Genomic DNA, 27,793 nt, shown 5'->3' on the forward strand with positions numbered 1-27,793 from the left:
TTGCAGATAGACTTAGGCCTGGATACTACCTCATAGCATGTACGTTATCAGGCAGTGAGGGGGATTGGTGTAGACTAGGTATCGATCAGTGAAAGGGAGATGTTACTACCTGCTGTTCAACTCTGACTTAACAAAGGGACAGGCATGCCAGCATCACCCTAAAAACGTGGTAGGTAGGTAGGCTACTGTCCCAGGTGAAGGACCACCATGTTTGAATATCACAGTCAAGGACTCTCAGACAGTGATGGTCAGCACGTATGGTTCAGTGTCTACAGTCCAGTCTTATGTGTGACAATTTGTCAAGGTGTTATCGTTATTAAGCCTAGCTCACAACTGGGCTTAGTAGACAAATTTATTTTTGGACTGAATAGCTGAGCAGCAAACATCATAGGCTAGAAGAACATACTTGTCACATACAGGCGGCAGGCCCACACTGAGTGGTATACCTCATTAAGTCACACTTTATTTGGTCAGCTCAATTCAAAAGCTTTCACAGCATATTTGTAGCCCCCTGCCCTCATGATATGACATTGTTGCAATATGTGATCGTCCATAAGATAATATAGCCTTTTTAATAGGCCTAGCAATTTTTAGGATGTTAGAACACATGGATATGAGAAACACAATTGTCAGAAATATGTAGCCTATTTCAATTAATAACAATGTACAAAAAGAATATCACACAATTTGTGACCAATTACTTGTGGATTTGCATCATTTATTTTAAATAGTGTGTGTGTGTGTGTGTGCGTGCGTGTGTGCGTGCGTGCGGATTCTTCTATTGTCATTGCTTGACATGTGACGTGCAGTGTTTAAAGATTAAATCTTCAAGTACGATCAAAATAAGTGTATGCTTAATGTTCAAGGCGTCAGTGTGATCCTTGGTTTGTTGTGTGGCCATGTTGATATTTATATAATGGTATGCTGTGTGTCCTGTTCTGCAGCTGATCCGTTGTTGTCAGTGATGCACATAGGCCTGGCATGGCATTGTTTCTAGTTTCTACACAGCTAAAGTTCAGCGTTGTTAACATACCTACCGTTCATTTCAGACCATTTAGCTAAATTCAAAAGATGAATCAAATCAAGTTTATCTGAGACAATTGTAATGATCATTGTCATGAGTAGGCTAATGCTCTCACAGGAACCCTCATTATCACTATGCTGCTGTAGTTCAGTTTTGAGCAATTGCATCACATTCTATTAGGATTTGTGGTAACACTTCACATTAAGTTACTCTTATGTGTACGTAGGAGGCAATTTCTTTAGTAACAACATTGTTTCAACATGTTTTTCTTTTCTTTTGTAATTTCTTGTGATTTATGAAAGTACATACATGGTATTAAGAACAGTCCCTATTCCACTTTTGTAATACTTTTTTTAAAAAATTACAAAGCAATTATTATGTAGCCTAACAACATGTTAATACAATGTTTGTACTACTGTTGTGGCTATTACTGCATAGGAATGATGGGGTATATAGGAATTTTGGTCGACTAAGGGTTGCCATGATACAGGTGGATTGGGGAAGGGGGGAACATTTGCATCTCATTTACATGTCTGTCACCCAAGTTCTGTCATCTCATTATGAAACCCTGTCTGGCATTAGACACTGTGTCTAAGACTTCATGACCCAATGATGAATGATCAGTAATATGAGCATTGACACCATGTGACATTTTTTCAAGTTCAGTTAACATTGGCACGTCAGCCATGTTTTTCTAAATGATAATATAGTCTGGATTTCAGCTTAATATTTCCTGTTATAAAGCAATGATTTCTACAGCCAAAGCAGTCAGACAAAATAAATCCAGATGTAGCTTGACCCTTAATGTTATGTACTGACCAAAAAGTTTTACATTGTAACATCATTTCATATGTTGTTTTTGGCACTAGGCCTAGCTCATTTTACACATTTGATGTTTTTCTTTGAAAAGGCTATAGCATATTGGTTAGGCCTTGTTATTTTATTGCAATGAAAGATGTCAGGCTTGAATATGTGCCGAAATTGTGTTATTTTGATGTGATAACTTTGTAATTTCTTGCAGTTGAGCTTTAATCTCTTAAAAAGTACCTGCATAAATCAGATAATATGACATTATCTGTCTTTACATGAATGTTACCTAAGGAAAGGTAGATTGATTGAGTGGGTGCTCTCAAATGTGTGTGCTTAGTGCATGTGTTGTTTATGGAGAAGGATGGTCATGGGTGACTTGTTTGGTTCAGAGAAAGGTGCCACGGTTCTGTGGTCATATGTCCTGTCAACTAGTCACACAGCAATAACCTCTGGCTCTACTTCACCTTCTCATTCTCCCACTGGAAACCTGCTCTTCCCCAGTACTAATCAGGACCCATGATGCTATTAAGGACACAAGCAACATGGTAGCATTTTGTGTGTATTAATTGATATTTTTATTTGTTTGTTTTTATTTCCTTGGCTCAAGCCTGTGTGAATGAAAGTTGTGGTTCATTAACTGATAGCCAAGATGAAGAGATGATAATCTGTGGAATATTTGGGAAAATGTTTGGCAGAAGAGCCAATCTCCATCTGAACATTAGCACTGCACAGCTACAGACACATTCCCTTCTCTCTTATTAGCTAACAGACACAGCTCACAGACACACTCCCTCCATCTGACGAGCAGCACAACTCACAGACACTCCTTCCTTCTGATGCGCAGCACAGCTCACAGACACAGTCCCTCCATCTGATGAGCAGAACAGCTCACAGACACTCTCCCTGGCCCCTGTGAGTCAGAGCCTTCCCAGGCAGCGCGTAATAGCCCTGCGCTCGTCATCATCCAGGCTACTACGTCTTCACAACCAACCACCGTGACAACATGGAGTAGAAGATGTGTCCTGTGTGTTATCTGGTTGATATTGTATCATTATATTGAATGAAATCAAAGTGACGTGAATCCATGAGCAGAACTGGAGCCTGCAAGTGTTGTGGTCTAAGTGGCAGAGCCCTCTTTGTATCTAACGTACCTAATGTTGTCTTATAAAGAATAAAAGGAGAGCCGTATCTATGTGTCGTCTCACAAGTCTTCCACATCAAAGTATGGAAGCACTCGGCAGAAAATGTAAACCATGGAATTAACCCAGTGAGAGAGTTGTGTCCTTCATTCACACACACACACACACACACACACACACACACACACACACACACACACACACATTCTCTTTGTGCGAGTCTACCGGCTTTATCGGTTCATCTTGAACACATGAGGAAGTTTGTCTGTGGGTTTGGCGTTGTGTAACTGGAGGGAAGCAGGTCAGTGTCTGGCACAGGCGCTGAGGGCCTGTTATCGCAGGTGCTTGGCATTTCAGCGCATGACTGCCTCTGAGACATGGTGGTATGGGTTCCAACAACGCCCCTCACCTCCCTATACTACACTACTCCCTATACTCAGTGTCAGGCCCTCACAATGATTCAAAGATGTTAGAAGCTCCTTATTGGTCCTCAGAGGGAGAGGTCTTACTTGATGCAATGATGACATCTCTGTTTGATTTGAAATTGTTTAGTGTTTAGACCTTAGGATCTTCATAAGGCACAACATATTCAGAGATTAGACTTTTTATCAATTAATTTGTATCAAACTATCTAAAGAGGACTTTGAGAAGAGAGAGATATTCTGAAAACTAGAGTTTGTCAGAAATATTAAGGAAAATAGCAGTTGTTCAGTTAAGATACAGTATAGGGTTCTAATTTAACAACCCAAACGCAATCGTTGGTCTAAGCGTTATGGCATGGCGCTCAGGGGGTGTTTTAGAAATAATGTTACAAGTTTTGTCGTGATAGGCGTATATGCCGGCAGTACCGTAAAAAGGTTAGCTTTAAATTAACAAATGAATGACAGGTGTTTCGAGGGCTTGACCACTCACTGACCAAACAACGCGTTCCATAGCCAAATATATGAAGAGCTCAACTGTGTATTTACAGTGTTCAGTGGCTTGTGTTTTTTCCTCAACTCGGATTCACGGCGGAGAACACGAGTGGTCTGCCAGACCATAGGCTATATTTAATTGTCGGATAGTCTATCAAATACAGCACATAATTGCTATGACAATAACATACTAATTAGGCAAATGTTATCTAGACTTGATACACGTGCAATAGCCTAATGAACATAGAAATTAGAAATTGAACATCCTATTAGACTATACTTTTCAATTTCATGCGCCACTACTGTCAGACTTTTTGTTAAGCAGCGTTTGCGCTAAGAGGTGGTTTTGGTGTGGTCTTAAATGTCTCCTGGAACTGGCACTTTGGCGCTTGTTTTTAAGAACACATTTCAAATAACGTCAACCCTCCCATCTCAGTGCAAGTGAGCTGATGTGAGACTGGTAATTTGCCAATCTTGTCGTCATGATTTGAAAATTCTACAGCGCCAATTTTTATAAGCTGAAATTGCCTAACGCTTGAGTTTTACAAAAGAAACCAGATAGGCCTTGTGTCCATGAATGCGATTTACCTAGCGACATGTACGTAGCGTGGCCATGGCTGCACGGTGATGGTCTGGGTGTGAGTGAGTGATCTGTTTGTCGTTGATGAGACCCCTCAATGTGTCAGAGGGACTGGGAGGGAATGCCTTGGCCTACACGGATGCTTCTGCCATTTTAGAGATCTCACTGTATACATTATGTATTAATGAAGTGACGGCAAGACTGCTGATTCATAATACATGGAGCAGGATGGGAGGGATTCGTGTTGTCTCGGTCAAGGTGTTGGTATGATTAAAAATGAAGCAGCAATGGAAGTCTCCATAATCACACAAGAATGACTAAGGTATTGTCAAAGAGCCATCTTGTAGGCAGCAGAACGGTCCCCAAAATGGGTTTCTTAATATGTATTTAGTGTAGGCATATCTTGGTGACAAGCTGAAGGTGCTTGCACTCAAATTGAAACCTGGAGCCTAATCTCTACAAAAGTGCTAAGTCTACTGCTAATTTCACATCAATGTTTGGAACTGTTGGTCTCTTCTATCATCTCCTAACTATTCGGTGCAGAACTAAACGATGATTGTGTTGTTAGGTTAAATGTTTATTTAAAACAAAACAGCTGAGGGTTGCATGTGTGAGTAGCTGAATTGAACTGCCCCTGTACTTGAAATTAGCAAAAGTAAGCATTTTAGTACAGTTTTGAAAGTATCATGTCCTAATTAATTAATTAAATGTCTGATTATCTGTTATTTTTATTAGTGTCTCACTCTATCAGCGTGTAACAGGGATGTATTGCGGTCTCTCTCTCTCTTTCTTCACCTTCATCTCCTCCCAAGAAAAAAGGGAGGAATGAGGGGTTGAGTGTCAATGCTGGTCCCTGAGAAAGTGTACAGTGATGCGATTCGCCTCCAGTGTTTAACCCTGTTTACACATTTCCCAGTAATTTATCTGTAATTTACCGTTACTGTTGTCTGTGTAAACTGACCTGGGACAGGGCATACCGCTAAATTGTGTACTTGTGGCATACCTAACCATGCTACCGGTAAATTCCTGGTAAGGGTTCTGTGTAAATGGAACAGAGGTGAAATACAGGTATGCTCATTTACATTTGCATTGAATTCCACTCTGGAATGTGGCCCTATCGCTCAGGGGGCATTTCCGAAATTTTGTGCTGATATCTGTCGCACACATTCCGGCTGTAGCCGGAGATGATGAACAAATGAATGAGCAGTGTGTCGAGGGCTTGACCACTCACAGACCAATCAAAACGCGCTCCCATAGCCAAATATATGAGGAGCTCAACTGTGTACAGTATTTACAGTGTTCTGTGGCTCATGTGTTTTCCTCAACTCGGATTAGAGGACACAAATTATCTTTCAGATCATAGGCTAGGGAATCGTAGCTTATATAGTTTTATCAAATACAGAATCACATATTCACGTAATCACAAATTGCAATTACATAATTTTGCACATTTTCTCTCGACTTGATACTGTATCAGGTCAAGTATCTCATAAGCAATAGGCTTGCATTTGCAATATTGAACATCCTTGCAAGAATAAGCCAATAATGTTGAGAATTCGTCAAGTTTTCACATATGCTAACTCTAATGTATTGCCTAGAGCATTAATAAACTAAGTAGGCTTGATTTAACATCCTATTAGACTATATAGGCCTACTTTTCTATTGAACAAAACATTTGATGCACAACTGCTGTCAAAATTGCTGTCATAAACAGCTGCTTTTGTGATAAGAGGTGTTTTGGTGTGTCTTAAATGTGTCAGCTTGCGCTGCCTGAAACTGGCACCGTGGCGCATGTTGTTTAGGACACAGGACCTCCCCCCAACACACACACACACACACACACACACACACACTGCAGCAATTGATGTGAGACTGGTAAATTACCAATAATGGCATTATGAGTTGAAAATACTACAGCGCCAACTTTTACAAGTTGATATTGTCAACACTCTTGCATTTCAAAATACCGTTGCTTTGCGCCCTGCCAATAATAAGAACCCTTAGTGCTGCTATGTTTGTCATGACATCCCTCTGCCTGTCCTGCCCTGCTCTGAGGCCCCTGTCCCACACTGCAACACAAGTCAATTAAAGAAGAAAGGAAAAAAGAGATACAACAATGGAACATTTTTGTGTAGCCTAAATGTTTTCCTCTTGAAAGGGATGGTTCACTATTTTGACAGTTACACTTGTTTTTTAGGTATGTCTCCCATGTTGAAGATCAACCCAGATAGTTTTTAAGTGCTTACCTTTGTTACTAAGTTATGTCCAGCAGCCGTGATCACTTAACTTTGAGGTAGAACGGGAGAAAACAGAGCACCTAGCTCCTTGCTCAATTAAGCACCAAAATGCTTTTCTAAAAATTCCAAAGCTCCTTGTGTAGAAACTATATGTCCTCTGAGGGTTGTAAGTGGGCATATTACCAAATAAATCTAGCAAAGTAATGTAGAAGAATAACACTACAAAAAGACTGTGCAAAATCTAATTTGCTAATCTAAGGGAGCTTTGGAACTTGTAAAATGATGTTTTGGTGCGTAATGGAGAAAGAAACTGCCCCGTTTACTCACATTTTATCTCCAAATTGAGCGATTTCTGCTACTGGACATAACTAACAAAGGTAAGCACTTAAAGGTTGACTCTGGGATATGACGTCAAAGGGAAAAGAGCGGGGTGACGCTACCAGAGATAATTTAAAAAAGAATAGACGATCAACTCGGGCACAAGTGACGCGAGGGTGCGCATGGGCCGACGTAACGAGTGCCTACCGTGCCATGTAGTCTACCTTTAAAAACCATCTGGGTCGATCATCATCATGGGAGATATCTAAAAACGAATTGTGTCAAAAAAGTGAACCATCCCTTTATTGGTGTGTATGAGACCTAAATGCTATTAACATATATGATATACGATTTCTATGATCACCTGTAATATAACGCCAGTCACAAAAACTGTGAAATTATTATGTTGGGCTCTGTCATTACCGAACCATTTATACTCAGCTCCGACGGACAGAACCGTAATTATCCTGTCAACATCACGCTCCTGTTTTCCACATCCTACTTTATGAGTCCAACTCACATGTTGACCAGGTCCTCCCCGCTAGATGGACATATTCATCTTTACATTTACCAATTAACAAGTATTTCTACAGAGCATAGTTTGAGTATAGTATGACGTTTTAGTTTTGTTTTTAACAGTTGCTGTGGTCTTTGGGCATTTGGAGAGAGTCCAGGGTGGCAGTGTTGACGTGGTCAGAGCAGGGGGAAACAAACCCACTATGCCCCCCCCCTCCCCCCCGTTAGTGCTCCTGGGGGGTTTGGGAGGCAGGCAGGGGTAAATAATGCTCTTAACTAACTCCCATGTACACATGAGGAGAAAGCAGCAGGCTGCAGGGAGGGAGGGACAGAGAGAGAGAGAGGGAGGGAGGGGAGGAAAGGAGAGAGAGCAGGGCGGCAGAAAGCAGAGCGCCTCTCAGCTGTCACGTTCTCTTGCTGTAAAGCCATGTGGAATGATATAACATTGACGTCACTACCCGGTGACGTACCAGAGTGTGACTGCTACCAAAAAAAAGCCAAGTTTTACTAATCGGCCAGTAGAATTTAGTGACTGCTTCTAGCTGTGATGAGAAGGGGAGAAAATGACTACTATCGGAAGGTGTGGAGAGGACATTTCACATAGAAAAATACTACAAAACCTTGTATGTAGGTTTGTCTAAACTAGTTAAATAAAAATAATAATTGTATTATCTTTTAAAGTGTTTGGTTTGTGTGTGATATAGTCATAAGGAAGATTTTTGACATTCTGTTGTTTTTGCAAAATTGTTAACAGTATAAAGATAAACATTGGTTGAATAGATATAGATTGTTGGTTATTGATATAAATTACATTTAGCCTAAACTAATTTGAAAATCGTGTGATTGCTTAGATTCAACACATTTGACCTATTAAATATTGGTGAAATAGTTTTTATGCTATGGTTTGCATTAATATATTTTAGTATTTTAGTACAGTATGTAATTTGCTCAAATGTATATAATACAAGACACAGTTTTTCCATATGGTAATGTTGCTACACCATATCTTGATGTAGTCTTTTTTTGTGTATGTTCTTGCAATTTTTGAGATGCTTGACTGTGACAAAAAGTCTATAGCCTACTATCTGTAGCGTATTATCTGTGTGCCACCTTACATCTAGTTACTCCTCAGTTAATGTGTTTGTGTGTAATTCAAAGCTCGTCTCTCCCCATGTGTTGAGCTTTAGTGGGCACCTATGCAGTGCTCCACTCCACTGAATCACATTTAAGAAAACAGGTCATGGAAATCACAGGGCCGAAGCTCAAACAGTCCACTGGAGCTCTGTTGCTCATGATGTTGAATCAGATTTTCTTATAACCAGATTCACCAATATTTTCAGTGACAATAATATCAAATAATAAAGACAAATACAGTATTGTTTGTTTCAAATAAACTGACGTAAAAACTGTGACTAAAGAGGTGAGTCACTCATCCTGCCTTGCACAAGTTAACGCATGAACGCGAATCAAATTAAATGTTAAATTAAGGCCACGGTACTACTAAGGCCCTTTCATATCACACAGACCTCAGACTCTGCTACTGCACACACACACACACACACACACACACACACACACACACACACACACACAGACTATACCTAGTTAAACCTGCGCTCCAATCTAACCAGACCTAGCTTTAACTACTGTAGCGCTTTAACTAGCTCTCCAGTAATGCCAAGCACTAGTACCTCTACATGTCCTCAAAGTTTTCCCAGTTCAGCACAAATCTGAGGAAATATGCATCAATATGTGTTATTGTTATAATTGTTAACCAATATGGGCTTTTCTTTTGGCTATTATTATTATTTTTAAAAGTTGGCTCATGTGAATTTAATATCACACATTTTACTGCTGTATTTAAGCATTCTCTTTTAGTTTCCTATGCAAATACTGACTTATACAAATCAAGCAATAGCTAGAAGAATCTTTGAAATGATAAGACGTTTTAGATATACTCTACAGTAGTGACAGGTAATTAATATGGACTGTATGTATCAGATAGTAGGCTATAGGCAACATCTTATCCATGTGCTTTGGATTATATTGTATCAATGCTACTCCAATTTCACTTTGCATTGATTGTATAAAATCAATACATTTTCCTTGCTTATACATTATTGCAGCTAATGATATTCTTGATAAGTTGCGGTGCATGTAGCAGGAGGACTTGTTGAATGAAAGGGTTAACAGCAACGAGGTGCCCAGACTGTTTGGCTGACTGCAGAGTGAAACAGGATGCAGCGACTGCATTGTCAGCCTGCTGGTGTGAGTGCAAACAGATGAGGAAATGCTGGAGCGGGTACTCCACTGGGGTTACCTTGGAAACAGTTTGCGTCATGATCACCAGCAATTAGCTTGCCGCTCTTTAGTTTTCATGATAGGTCTGCCAGGGCTTAGCCCAGTGGCTGTTGTTTGCAGTGCAGAGAATTGAGATAGTTCAGGGTTTATCTTGTGTGTATTTTTGTTTTGTTTCAGATTGTTTAAAATATTATTTTAATTATTTAATATTATTTTTCTATTTATTCTTATATGTTCCTAAATTGCCCTCAAACAGTGAAATCTATTTGAGGGGTGGTGTGTGTAATAGATCTGAGACAGAGAGACCAGTCCCTGTCACATTTTCATTTAATGAGCTTTGATGTGATGTTCTTTTCTTATTTGAACCCATCTGTTTGCTGTGCGTGCGTGCGTGCGTGCGTGCATGCGTGCGGTATGTTGTTGAGGCACACGCAAGGAATGGTGCTTAAAGTACCCGGTCGGTGATGAGCGGTCGTTAACCATCATATTTGAGCGAGATAAGAGGCTTTTCTGGGACTGTGTGGACAGATGAGAGAGAGAGAGCGGCTATATTGTCAGTCGAGGGACAGGATAGTGGAGCCTCCGCTACCCCATCACCCTGTAGCACTATCAGCACCTCTCATTGGTTTCAAGAGGAGCAGGAATTCTCTGCATGGCTCATCTAGAAGGCTTTATTGCACCATAAGGTTCCCAACAGTTCAAACATTTAAGGTGGCCTAGTAGCTTTTAAATCCAGAAGGAGGTTGTTGAACCTTGCATGGTCCACTGTTTGCACAGCCCAGTGACTGGTTAAGAGAGGGGGGAGGGAGGGAGGGAGGGAGGGAGGGAGAGGGAGGGAGGGAAAAAGAGAGCAGGGCAGCCCATGGCTGTTTGGAGGAGAGGTGGGTGTGTGGGGAGATGAGATCAGAGACCAGTGACGTGGGTGGAGGCTCTCAGTTGAGTTGCTGGGCTGGGGGTGGGGGTGGGGGAAACGGAGGAGTAATGGATAGAGAGGTTAGTTTGTGAAAAAAGGTGGAGAATCGTTGTTTTGATGAATTTGGGGACAGCAGTGGGACAGTGGGGCAGCCTCATTTATTACCGTTGTCTGTATAATTTATATTGTCCAACGTATTGTCCAATTAGTGATGTTGTTATTACGATATAGGCTAGCATGTTTATCCACAATATCGGAAATATCGGTACCAATTCTGCATGACACATTCTGCATGTCTAACTAGTATTTTGTAACTCACTGCATAAATCAAAAACAAATTATAATCTGATAATTGCTGTCTTATTGTTTCAGTGTTTGCACCTTTTTTGCGACAATTGTCAAATTCAAGATGGAAAGTAAACTGTTTACTGTTCTGATGAAACTTTTGTTCCTTATAGTCACCCTTGCCTGTCTCTTTCTTTCTTTCTTTCTTTCTTTCTTTCTTTCTTTCTTTCTTTCCTTCTCTCTCTCTCTCTCTCTCTCTCTTTCTCTCTCACTCACTCTCACTCTCTCAATTGAAAACAGTGTCAGCACTGCCGCTTTTACACCAAAAGGCTGTTGCTAGGTGACGGCTGACGTCAGTGGCAGCTATAGAGGAGGGCTTGTGTGTTTAGCTGTGGAGGGCAGACCCCACTGAAAAGGGCAAAATTATGAAGCACTATTAGTCATTGCAATGAAGAAAACTAAACTTAAGGGTCCAAGGATAGCCTCTCTAAATAAGTGTGTGTATTTCATGCAGAGAAGTCTACTACAAACCTGTGATCAGGAATGGTTTACATTTTGAGAAACTGCTCCTCTGTCAGTCTTGCCAATCCCTCTCTCCCCTCTCCTCTGTCTCCCCACTCCCGTGATGTCTCCTTTTCTACACACACACACACACACACACACACACACACACACACACACACACACACACACACACACACACACACACACACACACACACACACACACACACACACACACACACACACACAGGCTCAAATACCAGTCCAGGTTCCCCTCTGTTTTTCTGAGCTCATGACGTAAGTGAGATTTTGTGGAGAGGGGGAAAAATCAATCACTTGTGTCTGAAGAAGGTCCCTGAATGCGCTAGTGTGGTATCTCCCCCATCCGGCCAAGGTTGCTTTGGAGCCTGCCTGCCATTGTTTAGTGTAATCAATTCCCAGGAAACCATCTATCTATCTCTCTCTCTCTCTCTCTCTCTCTCTCTCTCACACACACCCTCCCTCCCTCCCTACCCCCCCTCCCTCTCTCTCTCTCCCTTTCTCTTTCTCTCTCTCTCTCCCGCCCTCCCTCTCTCTCTCTCCCCTCTCTCTCTCATTCCTACCCTCCTCCACTCTCTCCCTCTCCCCCTCTCTAGTAAATCTGATCTATCTTATCAGACCAGACAGTTAAACTCAGCACTTTGTATAGCCTAGGGTAAATGGCAAAGAAGGAGGATGAGGTATATTTAGCTATTTTTGTTACAAGAATTAGCTATTCTTTTGGATTGAAGCAAACTTGTATTGTGTTTACTAATTCATTTCACGCATATAATATTTAGTCAGGGAAGAGGATTTCTCATGGATATTATGAGCCGTGCAATTTGTGGAGTATAGGTGCATTTCAGCAGTGTATAAGCAGTGATAGATTCATATTTATCCCCTCATCAATATTTTCAGTGGACTCAATCATGTTTGGGATTGTGCACTTGCATTGCTTGTCAATGGTTTGTTTTTGTTGCTTTTCTAAAGTCCTAGGATGTTGTCATGTGAAGGCACCTTCAGTCCATCAATCAGCTGTGACTGGCCCAGGGGAGGAAGAATACTAGTTTGAATAGCTTTGTGCTAGCCTGGGTTTCCTCACCCTCTGCCTTTTAAATCAAGCTCTCTGTCACCTACACAACGACACAACGGATGGCTGGTGGGTAAAACTACATCCGTAGCAAAACCAGAAAAGTCACAACTGTAGCCATTCGCACGTATGTGTGTGCGTACGTGTGCGTACGTGTGTGTGTGTGTGTGAGTGTATGAATGTGTGTATGCACATAAAGCTATCTGTCTACTGTGTCTAGTACCGTGTGTCAGTTGTGAATGGCGTGCTGCTGCTGCTAGAGATAAGGCAGCAACTAGAGCTACAGGGTCGCAGCGAGCAGAGAGATGGGGGTCCGCAGGGGTCACGTGGCCTCGGAGGTGACACTCTGGCGGACTCTTAACGACACACACGTCTCCTACAGTGAGTGCAATGTGCTGCTGGACAGATAGAATCAGAGCCGCGACCCACCCAAACTGTCACCAACGTCACACTCACCCTACAGAGTTCACAGCACGTCGACTATCAAGGACCTGGATAGTCCACAGCGAATAATGTTGTTGAAATGAAGATGCATTTATTATCCGTTTTTTAAGTTTTAAGTAATTGTTCATGTAACATTGTTTCACATGCTAGCAACTAACATGCTCGCCAGGGGTTCCCATTGGCCTGTGGTGTTTTGCAGTGCGAGTGCCCTGCTTCCCAGTGTGTGAGCGTTATCTGCTGTGTGTTGCTGCTTCTGCTGCGTGTAGATAGAATGATAGCAACAGCTGGTGTTGTGTGTATCTCTCTGTGCCCTGCCCTGTGTCTGTACTCTGTACTCCTCTGTCAGAGGATTAAGAGAGGTTAGGGAGTCCTGATGCCACTGATGTAGGCCTCTGCCTAAACACTAGCAAGGACAGACTGCCACAGAGTTGGGGTGCACCAAGCACAGGGTGTCCCACCTAGCTAGGACAAAAGCTTGCACATGTCCAGGACAGTGATATGATTACTATGGCAGCAAGAGTAAACCTGTAGGTGCCAGAGAGTCTACGCACTGTATACAGCAGCACCCACTCTGACTGCACGCAGTAACAACCAATGAAACATTGAGAACATTATGATCTGTGTATGTGTGCATGCACATTCTAGACATAATCAGGCCTAATTGGATATGGGACACAACTAGATAAATATGAATTGTTGGTTCTAGTTATATAACTGTTATAGTTGTATAGTCTCAGTTCCATACGAGTTGCAATGTGGAATGCGCTTGATTTTCGAGGATCTTTTTTTAGAAGATAACCTAAGACCCCTGAAAGCATGAAAGTGTCACTTCTATCTTATTTATCCCTCTGGAGACTTCTGCAGCTGCCAGTCCAGGAACATCCATTACAGATTATTTTCTGTTTTCTGTCTGTAATTCATCCCACTTGCTTTGTGTACTTTTGATGAGGGGATTTTGAGTGTAGTCTGTGTGACAGACAGACAGACAGACAGACAGACAGTGTCATGTAGGGTATTTTACTCACTCAAGAGGGATTCTACTGTCTCTCAATGGCTGATGGGACAAACAAAGGAAGGCACACTCACTGTATGATTTCATCAGTCAGAAATATTTCTAAATGACGTGATCATTTACTCAAGCGTTGACATTTCTCCAAGAGTGCACGGCACTCTTGACGATGTGAAGTGGCTTGATATGGGGAAAATGTGGCAGGAGAGATTAGAAAAAAAACATTTCCCCATGTTGAAACGTTGTGGACATATCCCCAATCTCAGATGTAATAGATACAGGCCTAGCCGAGCCTTTCCCTTCTCTCTCTCTCTCTCTCTCTCTCTCTCTCTCTCTCTCTCTCTCTCTCTCTCTCTCTCTCTCTATCTATCTATACCTGTCTCCAGTCCTGTGTCTACAGTGTTAGTCAGAGATGGACTCATCTCATCTCATCTGACTGTCGGCCTTCCAGTGTGTTTCACTGTTTATGTGCCGTCTTCTCTCTCTCTCTCTCTCCCACTTCTCTCCCCCCTCTCTCTCTTTCTCTGGAGACTCAGAAAGGGCTTGCCTCAGTTTGCGCTCATACTTGGAAGTTGTTGCTTCTCTCCTCATAGAGCTTCCAGCCCTGTGCTCAGAGTCAGATTAGCCAACCACCAGTGCCGATGCTCAGGGAGCTTTTATGATTGGTAATGGAATCTCCCCGTCTCCGTGCCGAAAGACATTCCTAAGATGTGACTTTAGTATCTCCACACCCAAGGTATTTTCCCTTCATGGCTTCATACGCCACCCTCCCTTGAATGGTGCACACCGTGTTTACATAGGCGACTCAAGATGCTTGTGTGTGTTGTGAAGAACCTGTGTGATTTGTGAGTTAACCACATTCATGTTTGTGTTCTCACCATGTCTGTCATCATCACAAGTTCCTCTTCGCACTGATTTGGTGTGTGTGTGTGTGTGTGTGTGTGTGTGTGTGTGTGTGTGTGTGTGTGTGTGTGTGTGTGTGTGTGTGTGTGTGTGTGTGTGTTGGCGACTATGTTGGAGTTGTTTCAGCTGAAAATATAGGTGCAAACAAGTCAGGTTTTATATTCTGCTTTTGATGAAGACCCCTCAAAGACCACTGGTACACCATATTGTATATTATGTACATGTATTCCCCTATTCCAATTGTGCCTGAACTTGGAAGGTCCTCCCACTGGAAGTTGAGAGGAAAGTATGGAATTGTGAAGTCTCATTCAGGGCAGGAAATGACGTTGTCTCTTATTAGTTTTCTGGCTGACTGGCTCAATCTACACCGTCACATATGCATGCGCTAAACTGTCTGAAAACCACCTTTACGTAGCTTGTAATGTTTTCCACAGGGACTGCAAATAGGCCTTGGTGCCTAAATAATCCTGTTGGTTGCAAACTGAATGTAGGCCTAGTTCTTAAACATAACAAAACGTTTAAGTCTAGGCAGTCAAGTTTATTGTTTTGTACAGTCCCCCCCTGAGATACTGTATGGCCGCAATTCAGTGAAATGAACACCCTGGAAGTTTGAATAATCTGATACTGTAATGGTTGATCAAGCCTATAGGTTACTATGATAGGCTAAAAGACAAATGATGAAACACATGATGCCATTTGTACAGTGTGTGTTAGACACAGGCCTCTCCTGTGTGTGTGTGTGTGTGTGTGTGTGTGTGTGTGTGTGTGTGTGTGTGTGTGTGTGTGTGTGTGTGTGTGTGTGTGTGTGTGTGTGTGTGCGTGTGTGTGTTCCAATGGCAGGTTCTCTGTGTTCTCCCCTGGCAGAGTCTGCTGGGCGCATGGCAGGGACACTCTCAGTTCATTATGCTAGCTACGTATGCTAAACACCAGGGAAGGGACTCAACAATACCCATATGAAAACATACTCCCTTCCAGCCCAAGCCCACTTTATTACTCTCATAAAACATGAACGTATTATTCTCCCACTTGGCTACATATCGGCATTTTTGAGGTGTTACGCAAAATGGTCGAAGGATTCAAATTCAAACTCCTTTTGAATCGGGATGTAGCAGGTCTGTTGTTTCAAACATAACCTAAGCTGTGTGTGTGTGTGTGTGTGTGTGTGTGTGTGTGTGTGTGTGTGTGTGTGTGTGTGTGTGTGTGTGTGTCTCCTCCCTCTGCCCAGGAGATAGTGCTGTGAGGCTGGTTGGGTCCTGCCTAGTGCTGTGCCACCCGGTGTGACACAAGCTACTGTGCCCCACTCACAATCGGTGAGAAAACATCAGTACCTACAGTTAAAGGTCATGGCCCAGTCCTGACCTCACAGAGAAAAATATGGAGGTCATTTTAACTAGTGGAGCGCAGTGAGTGATATATGGATACTCCACTGTGTTCTGTTATTTTGACCTTCCCTTTACTTTACATCATATTCTAACATCAGCATAAATGGCAGGACTAGTAACTCATTAACTTGATTTTGGACTGAAACAGGTGAAAAAGACTGTTCTGTACTTGTGAAATGGTCGACTATGGGTTTGTTTTGGTATTATTATCTCTTGGTCACTTGAGCTCTAATGGCGAGAGAGAGAGAGGGAGAGAGCTGGAGGGCAGTGACAGCTTAGATAATTGTATACGAAAACGTTGTGCCTGGGGCCAGCGGCGGGCACTAGTTTGTAAATGATTTACTTGACAACAGGCTATTTCTCAGCCCTGCTCTCTCTCTCCCTCTCCCTTTCTCTTTCTTCCTTCTCTCTTCCTCTCCCTTTATCTCTTTCCTCCCTCCCCTCTCTCCCTCTCTCTCTCCCTTTTTCTCTCTGATAGATGGGGGCTCTGTTCACAGGCTTGTTATTGGCCTGAGTTCCAGGGCTCAGGCGCTAGGCTGTGTTTATGAGAGGAGTCTGCTCTGATTCCATGATAAAGCCAGATGTTCCCTTACAAGGCCTCCAGCCTGCTCGATCTGGCACTCATGTCCATATCAGGTATAGTCTTCCTGTTCTCCTCAGGCCTCCCAGGCTCAGCCAAAGAGGCTTTCTCATTGGGTGCTTCGTTTCGGCTCTCCTTGCGTTGGCTTAACACTGGTCCATAGCACAGCTGCCTGTATATGACGCTGAGGAAGTGTTTACTTGGATACACCAGTTAGAGAAACAATTTAAGTACTAACTAACTAAGGAACTAACTAACGTTATACTGTGGGTGACCACCTCAGAGTTCTGTGTAAAGTAATTAGATAGACAAGGGTGATTTTCAAATAAACATATGCAGAGACATATTTAGAAAAAGTGTTGTTGCGCTACTTTGTGCCTCATGCCTATTTTGTGCCCATTGCCCAACTAGTGTGGAAATACCTCTTCACTACCTGTTTTGGAGGTGAGAGGGCTGAGTGTCCAGTGGCTCATGTTCGCTAACAGTGGATGCAGAAAGAAAATGTCTTGGTTTGTAGTTATTTGTGTGTGGATGGAAGTTGCCCCCTGTAACCTGTGAAGGGTACAAGGCTCTAATCCTCTAGCCATGGCTTTCAGGGTAATGACTGTACAGCGTGCCAGCCTGCTGCTGCAGGGAATAAGGCCTGTTTACTGCCTGGCCCCAACTGACACATAACACCAACCACTGTCTGCGTGGGACATGAAGTGAGGCTGGGAGTAGGAGCTCTGTGGAATTTAGGAGAAAAAGGATGTTTTCCTTGGTGTTTTACAACTCCTGTGTGTGAATATTTAACAGTGCCAAATTATACAGTATGTGTACAAAAACGTATTGGTCAGATAAACATTTCTAGCCCCACACAGTAATATCACTAAGAGAAAGGGGAGGGTGTATTGAACAGGAAAGTGGAAACAGTCAAGCCACTCAGGGACCGGGTTCTGCATAGTTATTCTCCGTCCATAAATTATCTCTTCATAAATTTAGAGGATATAAAGGCTGGCGGGCCATCGCGCAGATCGTACATTTCGTGCGTCACAGTGTCAGCGGTCTCTTTCATAATTGCTCATGTTAAAAGTAGATAAACCAGGGATCTTTTTATGAACACACAGATCAGCGAATCAAAGTAAAGCAGAAAGAGAGCTTATCATTGAGAAGGACTATTCAAAGTATTTATGCTGCTTGGGCACTCTGCCAAAATTCTCCACAGCTCATGGAGGCCTATTTGTTCTCTAGCCAGCCCCAGTGGTACAGTACCAGTGTTCTCTAGCCCGGCTCCAGCCCAGTGGTACAGTACCAGTGTTCTCTAGCCCGGCTCCAGCCCAGTGTTACAGTACCAGTGTTCTCTAGCCCGGCTCCAGCCCAGTGGTTCAGTACCAGTGTTCTCTAGCCCAGTGCCAGCCCAGTGGTACAGTACCAGTGTTCTCTAGCCCGGCTCCAGCCCAGTGGTACAGTACCAGTGTTCTCTAGCCCAGTGCCAGCCCAGTGGTACAGTACCAGTGTTCTCTAGCCCGGCTCCAGCCCAGTGGTACAGTACCAGTGTTCTCTAGCCCGGCTCCAGCCCAGTGGTACAGTACCAGTGTTCTCTAGCCCGGTGCCAACCCCAGTGGTACAATACAGTGCATTGCTGAGGGCCAGGTCAACAGGAGATATTAAGTACAGATAAAAACTCTAACCTGCATGATACACAGACCGCCTGCAACTATTTATAGGACTATGATTTACTGAGTGGTTTCCAACTAACTTGGGATCAAACTCCTCTTGCTGAGATTAAATCCCTCTTACTGGGAATATTCATAGTGTTTTTTTTCTTTATCTTTCTATCGTAGGGCTTATTGTTGTATATATTGTTCACATCTCAGAATTGTGGTATTTTGGGGTTATATTTTTGTTAATGGGCCTCGTACCTGGTGTCTCTTTGAATTTACGTTGAATAGATTTGTTTTATTATTTTTTCTCTCCAATCTTCAACATCAACAGTTTTTTTGTTTGTTTTTAAAAACATATATAATTCCACTTACTTTATAAGGAAGGACAGAGGCTTAGTTCTGATATTGGATTATTGTCCCTTAAAACAAATTTATGTTAAAAGATATTTGGCACCCTGAATCTTAGTCACTTAGCATATATTTTTCATACCATTGTTTTTATACTGATGATGATATACAGTATAGAGTTCCCAATATATGGTCTAGTTTATCAATGTCGTCAGTTCAGTGAGTTCATATCTTTACTTGTGTTGGTGTTTGATTCATACCTGTCTTGTGGATCTTAGTGTAACCTACATTATAGGAGAGCCATAATACATGAGAGGTGCCTTTCGGCAGAGATACAGCATTGGCCCTGGTGAGTCAGTGAATAGCCTAGGCCTATATCTCACTCCCGTGTCTAAGGGCTGTATTTTTTCTCAGCCACAGAACTCCCGAGGCAAGGCTTTCCAGGAAAGTCCTATCACGACTGATCACCTCATCTCCTGCAAAGATTTGTCTTGTTGTTGTTGTTTCAAAAAGGTAGCCTAGATGCTGTAAGGCAGCTTTTTTTACAGGTTTTCCATCACATTTTACACGCAACATCATTCAAGGAAATATCAATATCGCTCTGAAATAGACCATTTCAAATAGTTGTATCCCATATACAAATACTCAGAAGCTTTTTAAGCAACATCAAAACTAATTGCCAGAATTTGTCTCTGTTCATTCGTCGTCTACGTACGCTGCAACTGTGGCTGCCTGTGGAATTCTGGCGGTCGTGAGTGCAGGCAGCAGAATAGTTCTGGGCGATTTGAGCCTCAAACATGCCATTGTGGGAAAAGGTTCATCATTGACGTAATAGGGTTGACCTTACTCCGATTGTGGCATTTTTGTTGTTCCTGCTAACACGTGTTTGTCATTATGCAAGCTCCACTGTGTCTGGCGCACAGCCAGCAGGAGCCGAAAACTCCCCAACTATGAGAGGCAGGCAGGCAGGACTGACAGTTGAGCTAAGATTTTCTCCTCTAAGTAAGCTCCACATTCATGTTTCAACAGTAATACCCCCTGCCAGTCAGTCACCCCAGCAATAATACCCCCTGCCAGTCAGTCACCCCAGCAACTCCTTTTCGCCCCCAAACTTTGGAGTGCAGAAGAACACAACACACATTTAGGCTACAACATCTGAAGTAGGCTAGCACCTTGTTTATTTATTTTTCTCTCTCTGTCAGTAAGTTGTTTTTCATATTTCTTTAGAATCCCAAAACTTCTGTAAACTGAAGAAGAAAAGTTGTTGATACCCCCCCCCCCCCCCCCCCCAAATAAAAAAAACAACAGAGACCCAACCTTATTGTAAAAATGCTATATGTGCATCTGGAGCCACCTCCAGATGCACCCCCACCCCCCTCCCCAGCTGAGTTAAACCCCAGTGTGTTTCAGCAGCAGGGGCTCGTTAGATTGGGCCTTTTGTAAAAATCGAAGAATAGGGAAGAAGGGAAGTAAAGCATCACCAGGAGGAGAGTTCAGGTCCAGGACTTCACAACAGAGCAACAGCGCAACACTTTCACTTTAGATTTACTGCTTGACTGGATTGGGTTTCTCTCGCCAGGCTCCACAAACACTCGCTGCTCGGGCGTCCTGTCCCGGAGCCAGCCTCTCTGGAAGAGCAGGCCTATGATGGCCCTCTGGCCCCCGTGCCCCCAGGGCCATCCCTGTCTCTCTGAGGGCCTGTGAGACCTGTGGGAGGAACGTGGGTTTGGTGCAGTGGCCAGGGTCAGGGTGCGGTGGCTGTAATGTAGCACTCCCTGGGGCTTAGTAATGGGCTGTGGGGCTGGGCTCAGTTAAGGGATGGTAGAGGGGGTTGGGGGAGCTGGGATGGGGGCTCCGGCAGGGGGAGACCTGGCCTTCTCCGGCCCTCCCTGCATCATCAGCATCTGTCTGGGCTGCAGGCAGGTGGCCTCAGGGAGGAGAGCTGTAAATCACTGAGCTGCAGCAGCTGCTCACACTCCTGCACTGCACTTGGCACACTCACTTACACAGGCCCCCTAACACACACACACTCATGCACGCATGCACACACAGGTACTCACACACACAACAGAGATGCACACACGTGCACGCATGCACACACACACACACACACACACACACACACACACACACACACACACACACACACACACATACACACACACACACACACACACACACATACACACACCACACTAGCTCACTCAAATGTAGTAGAATCTGTGTTACATAGTTATGTGTGTATGTTCACATTGAACTGGATCTGGTGGCATTCTCTGTTTGGCAGGGTTTTGGATTTGAGAGAGGGTGTTTGTGAGTTGTTTGTAGTTGTGCTCCCCGTGTTTTCCATGCTGTGCCAAGACAGTGGAGAGGCGGAGGCAGCGAGTCAGGGAGGGAGAGAGGCAGGGAGGGAGGGAGGGAGGGAGGGAGGGAGGGAGGGAGCCAGCTGTGCGCAGAGGCAAGGGGAGGCCAGCCAAAACTGGGCGTCTGTCCGCCCTGACCCCGTGACGGCAGCAGCCACACCTGTCCAGGCTGGCTCGGTCTGGCGACAGTGGACGCCAAGCCTTGTCCCTGTCCCAGTCCCCAGTCCCCAGTCCCACTGCTGGAATCAGCACCCAGCTCAGGCCACACTTTTCCATCTGCACTTTTCCATCGGGACTCCATGTTGCATGACTGTATTTCTTTTCCTTGTTCTTTTACTGCAGCAGTGGTTTGTGTCTGTCTGTCTGTCTGTCTGTCTGTCTGTCTGTCTGTCTGTCTGTCTCTGTGAGGGGCCACGTCTGGCTGTCACACCCATACAACATCAGAGGTACTGTATGGGGTGTGGGCTGCCTGATAAGCCTCGTCTGACACATGTAAACAAACAAGCAATGGTAAAGCCAGATGCTGTGGCCCTGAGACTAAGGAAGAGGCAGGCTGATGAGAACTCAGGCTGTGTGGCTGCAGGGCCTTTTACACTGGATCGCTGCTTAACAATGAACTTTTTCTACAGTATTCATGTGAGCAGTCATCCCTAATTCACACTACAGAGCCGAACTGATCTGGCTGGTTACACATCCACTATAGTTGCAGAAAGAACAATATGAAAGGAAAATATCCAAGCCAGCACAGTATGGTTCAGGTCGGCCTTGAAGTGTGTTAAGCCCCTCTGAGTGAGCCTACTGTAGTACAAGTTGTCCGGTCATATTAGTTGTGATAATGTCCTAGTCTAGATAGTGTGTGTTAGGGAACCTGTTTGATGGAGATCCCCTCTCTCCTTATTTCCAGGTCTGTGTTGTGAAGCATAGGGGCATTTAGCCACCTCAGCAAGAGACGGTTGAACCTGAACCTCTCTGCAAAACTGATCTAACAGCTGCCACACACACACACGCACACACATTTTCCCAAGAACTCAGTCATGGTAAGTTTGGTAGATAAACATACATAATCGTAGCGTGTATTTGAAGGAGGATCTGGCTATATTTGGCTGGGTTACTTATACAACCCGTTGTTCACTCTTCCTAAGCATGGGCACTAGGCTAGGCTATATTCTACATTTGTTAGGGACTGGTGCAGTGTTATCACAGTACAGGCTCACATCTCCACCTGAGCACAGAAGTGGTAGACTGGTGTGAAGAGAGAGGGAGAGAGGGATGACGCTCTCCCACCAGCCCCGCTCCCCACCCCAAGAATGTTCCATGGTCCTGCCAGGTCGCTCTGACGACACGGCTGCCCCCCGTCCTCGTCCCCGTCCCCTCCCCTCCCCTCCTAGATCCTCACCAGTCCAGTGTTGTGGGTCGGTGTTACAATCTAGGCCAATGGCACCAGGGGGATAGTGGATGTGTTAGGCTAGTGGGGTAGGACACACAGGAACACTGCGGGGTGATCTAGTTACAGCAGGCAAGTTCTTTCATAGGGATGCCGACAGAGTGTTGAACTACAGTACAGCACCTCGCTATATTGAGAGGATTTTCCTTGTCTCTCGGTGCTGTTGATTCAGTACGTGCTCTCTCTCTCTCTTTTATGTGTCATTTGTGTGTGTGTCGTGTGTGTGTCGTGTGTGTGTGTGTGTTGTGTGTGTGTGTGTGTGTGTGTGTGTGTGTGTGTGTGTGTGTGTGTGTGTGTGTGTGTGTGTGTGTGTGTGTGTGTGCGTGCGCATTCGCTGGGCCCATCTCTCCCCCAGATGTGTCTTTGTGTCTGCGTCTCAGAGCCCTGTCCTCATTACCAGCGTATGCGTTTAAGGAGGGCTGCTGACGCTGTGTGTGTGTCGCTGCCTGCGGGCTGACGTCAGCACTGCCCTGCTCCTCTCAATACAAATCTCCTGCTGCCTGCCTGCCTGCCTGCCTGCCTGCCTGCCTGCCTGCCCGCCTGCCAATGTGTGTCCCCCTTTTCTCTGTCCCTCTCACACTCATTACCCCGCATTTCTGATTCCTACCCCTGACCCCATTTCACACCACAGTGCTAGTGGGTGGCTAATATGACATCCAGGTGTAAGACTACTGCACTAGGCTGATTAGCAGCTCAAATAGGCTAACTGTTAAGAGCGAATTTGAAGAGAATATTCACAAGTAGTGCTAGTGTATTATAAAGCACCCACTACACACACACACACACACACACACCACGTGTGAATACCATGTTTGTTTGGTACTGGTACAGTCTAAGGCTTTCTCCTTATGTTGATGAGGTAATGCAGTGGTTTTACTATTTTTCAGGTAAAAGTAATATTCATCATAAGGGTGGGGTATATTTTGGTAGTTGAAAATTCTGAAAATATCACTGACAGTGACTTAGATTGCCACGATAGATTGTGTTGATGTTATTGATGTTTTGCCCAGCCATCACAGTGCTCAAAAGCAATGAGATGGAGATGTGGGTGTATCCTAGGTTGCGTTGGTTTGGTGTGTCTGGCCTGTCCTATTGGCCAGGCCTTTAGGCAGAGGGGCGGGCTCCATAGCGAGTCAGTGTGGAGTTATTCAACTCCCTGCCATAACCCATGGTTGGGGGCAGACACGTGAGAAACTCTCTCACACCACACACACACACACACACACACACACACACACACACACACACACACACACACACACACACACACACACACACACACACTTCCCCCTCTCTATCTCTCCCTCTCTTAGCCACAGACTACACAACACTCCCTCACACACATACCTCAACCTCACACACTCACCGTGACCTGCACCAGCGACATACCAGAAATGTCTGACACCCCCCATCAGATAAACTTGTTCAGGTGTTTTGTTAATGTTTTTGAGAACACGTTTATTTCGACTCACCTTGTTTAACCTGAGTTGTGAACATGTTACCTGCCTGGTATATTGTAGTGTGACATTTCAAATACAGATAAGAATGTTCCCTTATAAGAGTCTTTATGTTTGCCCGCACCGTTTTAATTGACAGTTAGGGTTGTGTTAAACTGAGAGGGGGTGTAGCATAGCTTGATTTAGAGACCTTTGTGTTTACATTTCTACCACACCCAACTGCACTCAAATCTTCTATGTTGTATAAACATAAAGTGTGTGTGTGTGTGTGTGTGTGTGTGTGTGTGTGTGTGTGTGTGTGTGTGTGTGCCGTGTTGTTCCACATAGTGACTATATAACAGGCTAGCTCTGTGGCCATGCAGGCGTGCCCTTGGCCCACCATCCTCTGGTTGTGTTGTATTCACCAGGCCTTTCATGTATTCATGTCTGTCTTCATGCTTAGATGGCAGAGGAGCACGCATGTGCGACTGTGCGTGTGTTTTGAGGTATACAGAAATACACAAACAAACAAACAGACTGTGTGTGTGTGTGTTTGTGTGTGTGTGTGTGTGTGTGTGTACACTGAGGTGTGAACAGAGCAGCGGAGGGACACACGTGTCTGTGGAGCACGCTCCCGAGGTTCAGTCTAGCACACAGGCCAGCAGCATGTCTGTACTGCGTCATCCACCCGACTCCATGCCAGCCTCTCTCTCTCTCTCTCTCTCTTTCTTTCTTTCTTTCTTTCTTTCTTTCTTTCTTTCTTTCTTTCTGTCTCTCTCCCCCCTCTCTACCCCCCCTCTCTCTCTCTCTCTCTCCCCTCCCTCTCTCTCTCTCGCTCCCACTCCCCCCTCTCTACCCCCCCCCTCTCTCTCTCTCTGTCTCTCTTCCCCTCTCTCTCTCTCTCTCTCTCTCTCTCTCTCTCCGTAAACAAGCAGACATCCGACCGATCTCTCCTCCGGCCCTCTCCCGCCATCCCGTTGCCATGCCGTTTGGAGCATTGTTTGCTGGCCTCTCTGTAGGGTTGCTATGGCAGTGCTTATTTGGCGTACTAAATGTTTTGCCGCGTTGTACAGATGCTGATGACAAACAGGGAGCATCCCGCTCTGATCAATGACACAGCCCCTGATTGGAGAGAAGGGATGGAGCGCAGCACAGCTAGATATGCATGCCCTCCAATCTATGGAATCACCTTCTATGATTATTGCGTCCGTTGTCTTAAAATGCAGTTGAACATATTTTGAGATGTGAAATGTTCATCTTTTTTTCTATTTTTTATCCAAACAAGCCCAGATGGCAGTGCTTGGTGTCCTGATTCACGGTGTGCTTGTCAGATGTCCCCTCACTAGCAGTCTAGAATGACAGTTAAGACCCCAACCCAGAGGCCTATACAGCCAAACACCGGATCCTGTTCTCTCCAGTAGGCCTCTGACAGAAACAACAACAATATTTTACATTTGCTGTGAGAAAGTTGAATTTATCAATGCAACAATGTTTGATATATGAGTGAACAGAAGACTTTGACGTTATTGCATTGCAAGAAAAAGTTTTGGGTTTTTCTTCTTTTTTTTTTTTCTTTTTTTTTTTTACCTGTTCTTGTGTACAGTATAGTCTTTTGGTGATCAGTCAAGTCAAGTGATACATGAACCTCCAGTCACATTTTCAGAACATGAAGATTATTACAGATGCAATATTCTGTGTGTGTGTGTGTGTGTGTGCGACTGTGTGGAGATCAGAGAGGTGGTCTGTGTCTGTTAGACTGAGCAGAGCAGGCTTTGGAGTTGGAGTGAGTGTCCACCCACATTATCTCCATCTCTACCACACACACCACATTGTGGCCAACTAAGATACTACATGCTGTCTCAGAGGGGGATGTGTGCTCTATGGGTTTAACATGGCGACCCGTTCCACTCTACCAGGACATGCAGAGCAGACAATTAATGATGGCCCTTTATGATCATGTTGTTAGTTCTCTGTAGACACCTCAGATTCAGGTCAGGCTCTTCAGGTCAGTCCCATCTTCACATGAAGATCTAGTCTGTGTCATTGTCTGTGTTATTGTTTTTCTCACAGGCAGGTTGACCCTTTGAAATGTGCAATTTTTTATAGTTTCTTTTTGTTGACATTTATGATAGTTAAAAATAAAAACCGGAATAATTCCTTGATTTAAGGCTGGATTACTGGTATCTCTCTTTTATGTCAAAGAGATGTTAATTTGATCGTGTCAGATTGCTGTGTATAGCCTGTGGTATATACTTCAAAGAGCCAATGCTTCTATGGAGTGTGTCTGTGTTTCATTTTGACTGTACTCTGTGGCATAAGGTGTGTGTGTGATCGCTCGCTCCTGTTTGGCTACTTTTTCTCTCTCAGACAGACAGATAGTGTGGAAATGCTGCCGATTGACGTAACTGGTAGCAGATAAGATCTCAGAGCACCATTGTTGACGTTTCATTGTGGCTTCAGTGGTTGGCTTGTTTTGTTTTCCTTTCTGCGAAAGGCCAAAGTCAGTTTGCCCTCTCTATGTTGTGTGCATTGACACACTTTAGCTACTGAAGCAGTAGAGAAATGTAGGCTGTTTGGTAGGTCTGGATCCTCTATGTACACTCTGACAACTCAACCATGTTTCTACATGAGGAGAATGTTAGAGGTGAATAAGAGAACTTTCTCTTTGACCTCTTCAATGCGCTGTAACAGTGTTATCTTGTCTATTGTGTTCTGAGTCTCTGTGGCCATATCCAGTAGAAACTGGGGCATGAGTTGAAGCACTCAAACTACATCTCTTATGCAAAAGCAATATTTGGTTATGATACATTAGCCTGACGTCTAACCATCCATAACACACACTTTCCCACACCCACACCTACACCCACACGCACCCTAGCAAGGCGGGCTGTTTGACTCATGTACTCAATGTGTGTGTTCAGTAGTTTCAATAACAAATGGTTGGAAGAATTGTCACATGTAATCAATTGACACATTAGGACTTATCACAATAAGTCCAAATTCAAAATATGCATGCATGACATAGTTGCATTCCAATATTCATGTCCTGTATGTGCGTGTTGTGTCTTTCAGATGATCCTATGGGACTGGGACCTGAAGCAGTGGTACAAGCCCCAGTATCAGGTCAGTAAGCAGAACAATTGTTCAATAATGGTATTTTTAATAATATGTGGGATGCACTTCTAATAACTGAACACAAATGGCTGTAGTCACATATTTTGTGATATTGGCAGATTCTGACTTAATTATTATTTATTATTATCACATATTGTAGCAACCCGTTTCACATCTTGAGTAAACATGCCATCCGATCATCAGATCAAGAGAATTTGTCCAGAGAAGGAATTGAATTTACAATTCAATGTATTTCTCCCCTCTGGGGAGTTTATCCTTGGCTTGCTTTTTGGGTGTCTATGGTTCGGTGTTAATTCATATTGTTTGTATTGTATTTATTTTGTATATAGTTTTTTATTGTTCTTGTTGTAAAGCACTTTGAGACAATTAGCTATATAAATACATTTGAAGAGGAATACTGTAGATATATACAAATAATATCTAAAAGAGAAAACTGAATATGAATTAGATTAATTCAA

At 43.8% G+C, this 27,793-nt stretch overlaps 1 protein-coding gene across 1 annotated transcript in view; it reads left to right on the forward strand.

Moving 5' to 3' along the window:
- The window catches only part of pde3b (phosphodiesterase 3B), a 42,139-nt gene that overhangs the window by 2,410 nt on the left and 11,936 nt on the right, over positions 1–27,793 (forward strand). Inside the window, exon 2 of the mRNA XM_083697398.1 lies at positions 27,273–27,323. Coding sequence (XP_083553524.1) covers positions 27,273–27,323 — 51 coding nt within the window. The remainder of the gene's footprint in view (positions 1–27,272; positions 27,324–27,793) is intronic.

Source organism: Argentina silus, assembly GCF_951799395.1.
Source record: "Argentina silus genome assembly, chromosome: 2".
Taxonomy (NCBI): domain Eukaryota; kingdom Metazoa; phylum Chordata; class Actinopteri; order Argentiniformes; family Argentinidae; genus Argentina; species Argentina silus.